The 5,274-nt window shown below is 51.0% G+C and overlaps 1 protein-coding gene across 1 annotated transcript in view; it reads left to right on the plus strand.

The window, feature by feature from the left end:
• Window positions 1-5,274, plus strand: part of LAMC3 (laminin subunit gamma 3) — an 80,587-nt gene that overhangs the window by 13,307 nt on the left and 62,006 nt on the right. The window contains exon 2 of the mRNA XM_055351360.2: window positions 3,903-4,207. Within this exon, the coding sequence (XP_055207335.2) occupies window positions 3,903-4,207 (305 nt within the window). The remainder of the gene's footprint in view (window positions 1-3,902; window positions 4,208-5,274) is intronic.

Genomic DNA, 5,274 nt, shown 5'->3' on the forward strand with positions numbered 1-5,274 from the left:
AATAACATACATAGTATATACAACAACTTTAGGAGATACAATTCACATACCGTATAATTCACCCATTTAAACTATACAATCCAGTGGTTTTTAGTATATACACACAGTTGTGCAGCCATCACCACAATCAATTTTAGAATATATTTATTTATTTATTTATTTATTTATTTTGAGACATGGTCTCACTCTGTTGCACAGGCTGGAGTGCAGTGGCACGATCACAGCTCACTGTGGCCTCTACCTCCTGAGCTCAAGCCATCCTCCCAACTCAGCCTCTCAGGTAGCTGGGATATGCAAGCCACCACGCCCAGCTAATTTTTTAATTTGTTCTTATTTATTTATTTATTTTTTGTAGAGAGAGGATCTTGCTATGTTACCCAGGCTGGTCTCAAACTCCTGGGCTCAAGCGATCCTCCAGCCTCAGCCTCCCAAAGTGCTGGGATGACAGGTGTGAGCCACTAAGCCCGGCTTGGAACACCTTTATTACCCTGTACCTATTAGCAGTCACTTTCTGTTTTCCCCCAATCCCCATCCTGAACCCCTATCCTGTGACAACCACCTGTGTCCTTCCTATCTCTGTGGATTTGCCTATCCCGGACATTTACGTGGAATCCCATAAGATGTGGTCTTTGGTGATTAGCTTCTGCCACTTAACGTTCTCATGGTTCATCCTTGTGGTTGCGTGTGTCAGCACTTCATTTCTTCTTGTAGCCCAATCGTATTCCATCATATGATATATGCCACGTTTTATTGATTCATTCATCAGTTGCTGGGCATTGGAGTTGTTCCCACTCTTTGGCTGTTACAAAGAAAGCTGCTGTGAACATCCATATGTACGTTTTGTGTGGATGTATATGTTTTCATTTCTCTTGGGTATATGCTGAGGAGTGGAATTGCTAGGTCTTGTGATAACCCTGTGTCTAACATTTTGAGGAACTGCTAGGCTGTTTTCCAAAGTGGCTGACCCATTTTACGTTCCCGTCAGCAGTCTATGAGGGTTCCAATCCCCCAACTTCCTCACCAACATTTGTTATTACCTCTGTTCATGCTACCCAGCCTTGAGGGTGTGAAGGAAATCTCATTATGGTTTTGACTTGCATTTCCCTGCTGGCCAATGATGTGGAACATTTTTTTCTTGTGTTTCTTGGCCATTCATATATCCACTTTGCAGAAATGTCTATTCAAAACCTTTGCCATTTTTGTTTTTTCTTTTTTGAGATAGAGTCTCACTCGGTTGCCCAGGTTGGAGTGCAGTGGCGTGATCATGGCTCACTGCAGCCTCTAATTCCTAGGCTCAAGGGATCCTCCCACCTCAGCCTCCCAAGCAGCTTGGAGGCATGGGCCACCATGCTCGGCTCATTTTTTATATTTTTTGTAGAGATGGGGTTTCATCATGTTGCCCTGGCCAGTTGCGAACTCCTGCGCTCAAGCAATCTACTCCTCCTTTGTCAGTTTTTAATTGGGTTGTCTTTTTGAGTTGTAAGAATTCTTTATATATTCTGGATAAGTCTCTTATCAGATATATGATTTGCAACTATTTTCTCCCACTCTGTGGGTTGCCTTTTCATTTTCTCAGTGGTGTTCCTTGAAGGACAGAAGTTTTAGTTTTGATTAAGTCCAGTTTATGTATTTTTTCTTTTGTTACCTGTGCTTTTCGTGTCATTTCTAAGAAGGCTCTTCTAGTGCAAAGTCCCAAATATTATTTACTCCTCTGTTTTCTTCTAAGAAAGAAGTTTTAGCTTTTTTTTTTTTTTTTTAAGACAGAGTCTTGCTCTGTCACCCAGGCTGGAGTGCAATGGCACCATCTCAGCTGACTGCAAACTCCACCTCTTGGGTTCAAGCAATTCTCCTGCCTCAGCCTCCTGAGTAGCTGGGATTACAGGCGCCCACCACCACACCTGGCTAATTTTTTTATTTTTAGTAGAGACAGGGATTCACCATGTTGGTCAGGCTGGTCTCGAACTCCTGACCTCAGGTGATCCACCCGCTTCGGCCTCCCAAAGTGCTGGGATTACAGGCATGAGCCACTGCACCCAGCCTTTTAGCTGTTACCTAGAGCCAAGATGTTTCAGCAGACGACTAGGATGGCTTGTCTTCAGCACCTAAGGAAGATGGTGGTGGCAGTGGGCAGCCTCCTGGGGGTCTCTGGGACCAGGGATGGAAGGATCAGAGAATAGAAAGCCGGCCGTGGGGAGGGGACTGGGCGTCTTCTGTGCTGCTCTGGGGAGTGAGAGGCTACTGCCAACGGTAGAGATGCAGGAGGGACTCCCTGCGTGGGCCGTTCTTCCCTTCATTCATTCGTTCCTGCACCAACACTCAGTGAATGCCTGCAAGGTGTCAGGCGCCTTGCTAGGCACTGGGGTGGCAGAGATTACCAAAGAGACGCCCGGTGCCGACGGTGAGGAGCTCTGTCCAGCGTGGGGAGCCACCGCTGAGCAGGTAACTCTGCAGGAGGCTAGCTATGGAGTCACATTGCAGGAGGCCCCCTCTCCTGTCCTGGGGGGATGCCAGGGGTGTGCATTAGGGCTTAAGGTTGAGTTGGGCTTCTGTGAGGAGGGGGTACCTGGATGGAGTCCTAAACGTAGGAGGATGGGGAGAGATGGTGGCATTTCAGGCAGTGGGGAAATTGCCTTTTTAAATTCAGGCTGTACTTCCTTCTTATTATTGAAATCATACCCGCTCTCAGTGTAGAAGCCAGATACTTCCCAGCTCGAACTGTGGAAGGCGGCAGTTCTCCCGCGCCCGCACCCCAGCCTCCCTCTCCACCCAGAGCTCTCAGCCGTTTCTGTTCCCTGATGCATCCTTATCTCCTAGCCCTGTGCCTGCACTGCCGTGTCGGGGGTTTTCTCTTCTTAGGCATTGCCTGTTGACATCCCATGAGGGAAGAGGAGGAATTGGGAACCCCCTTCCCTCAACACAGCCATCCTTCCTACCCCAGCCTCCCAGGGTAGCTGAGTCATTGTGACGGAGCCAGGTCCACTGCTGAGGATGCTTCCAGGGTGGAGCGCAGGGCAGGCAAGTGCCTAAAGCCTGCAGATCCCCCAACTGGGTGTCAGGGGCATGTGGGGGAGTGGGGCTAAAGCCCAGGGAAGGGAGAGGCCACTGGAAGCTGGGGGTTCAGGGAGCAAGCAGAGGGGCTCAGGAGGGGGCCAAGGCAGGCAAAGGAGAGGAGAGCAGGTGGAGGCCCCGGGACAGGGGACTTTCAAGGTGGTGAGCATGATCAGAGGCCCAGGAAATGAGGCATGATCAGAGGCCCCTGGCAGTGGCCATCGGGGGGCTGTGGGTGAGGTAACTTTGCAAGTACAGTGTCTTCTGTGGAGTGGCCCAGAGAAGCTGAATTGCAGTAGGTTGAAGGTTGAGTTGGGAGATGAGGCTGTGGGGCAGTGGATTTAAACCTGTCTTGGGAAATTTGGAAGATAGAAACTTGGAGCAATAAGGGGTCCAGGGAGGATTTCGTTAGGATTAGGAGATCTGTAGTCATTGCAAGGGAATGAGGCCGAAGGCACAGTGCAAGGATCGGCTTTGTTGGGGTGTAGTAAAAGAAATAACTTTCTAACGGTAGAGCAGGCTTTCTTAGAATGTGGCAACATCCCATTGCTGGAGATATTTGAGCAAAAAGAGATGGCTGCCTCTCAGGGGTGTTGCAATGGAGATTTCTGTGCAGGGTGGCGAGTTGACCCGGAAAAGGGACAGCAAATACTTGGGAAGCATGCGGGCATTGTCCTTTCCAGTGCCCCAGCAGGCATCATGAATGGAGGGTGGCATCCCCTGTCCAGAGCTCCAGACAGCTTCCAACGATCCATCCATGCTAGTGCCTGCAATGCAGCCGTCTGCCCTCCCTAGACCAGGATTCCATACCTCTCTCCCCTTCCATAAAATGGGCCCCATCTTCCTGGCTGCAGGGAAAGCTTACGAGATCACCTATGTGAGGCTAAAGTTCCACACCAGTCGCCCTGAGAGCTTCGCCATCTACAAGCGCAGCCACGCTGACAGCCCGTGGGAGCCCTACCAGTTCTACAGCGCCTCCTGCCAGAAGACCTACGGCCGGCCCGAGGGCCAGTACCTGCGCCCTGGCGAGGACGAGCGCGTGGCCTTCTGCACCTCTGAGTTCAGCGACATCTCCCCGCTGAGTGGCGGCAACGTGGCCTTCTCCACCCTGGAGGGCCGGCCCAGCGCCTACAACTTCGAGGAGAGCCCTGGGCTGCAGGTCAGGGAGGAGCGGGGCTTCGGGGGTCGGGACGGTTGGGACTGGGTCACGGCAGTAGGAGGGTCTGATGTGCCAGGACACACAGGGTGGGGGACCTGCAAAACCCCATGGTTTTCTTTTTCTTCTTTTTTTTTTTTTGGAGACTGAGTCTTGCTCTGTCGCCCAGGCTGGAGTGCAGTGGTGCGATTTCGGTTCACTGAAACCTCCGCCTCCTTGGTTCAAGCTATTCTGCCTCAGCCTCCCAAGTAACTGAGATTACAGGTGCCCGCCACGACGTCTGGCTGATTCTTTTTTGTATTTTTAGTAGAGACGGGGGTTTCGCCATGTTGGCCAGGCTGGTCTTGAACTCCTGGCATTAAACGATCCACCTGCCTCGGCCTCCCAAAGTGCTGGGATTATAGGCGTGAGCCACTGCCCTTGGCCCCAAACCCCATGGTTTTCAAGCTTTCTGCCACAGAAGGCTTGTTGCACCTAAGTCTTCTGTGGATGCCGCTAATGAACCAGAAGGAAGACGGGCTGCTCAGTGGACCAGAGCTGTCCCTTCCCTGGCCCTCTGGGGCAGAGCCCTGTGGCTCCCAGGAGCCTGTGAGGGCTGCCAACCCACCTGGCCCCTTCCTTATATGGGCGTGGAAGCTGAGGCCTGGAGGGAGACAGCATTTTCCAGGGGCACAAATGAGGCATGGAAGGGCCCAGGCCAGCATCTGAGTGTCCAGACTCCTGGCTGGTGTTCTTTCCAGAACTCTCCGCCGAGGGGCCTCGCTTCCTCCTCCTGTGAATTAATAACAGGGCCTGCCCATGTGTCTCCAAGGGCTCCTATGAAAATGGCAAAATGCGACAGGAACATGGGCTTTGGAGTCATAGAGCCCTGGGTCCCACGCTGTAAGTCCGTGCCAACCAGCAGCACTTTCTGTGATGACAGAAAGCGCCTCTAGCTGCACTGTCCCATGAGATGTGGCCAGGAACTGGATTTCACATTTTATTATTAATATTTTATTATTAAATATTAATAAATTTAATAAAATAATAATTATTTTTATTAACTTAACCACATATGGCCAGTGGCTGCC

This window comes from Gorilla gorilla, chromosome 13 (genome assembly GCF_029281585.2).
Source record: "Gorilla gorilla gorilla isolate KB3781 chromosome 13, NHGRI_mGorGor1-v2.1_pri, whole genome shotgun sequence".
In the NCBI taxonomy this organism is placed as follows: domain Eukaryota; kingdom Metazoa; phylum Chordata; class Mammalia; order Primates; family Hominidae; genus Gorilla; species Gorilla gorilla.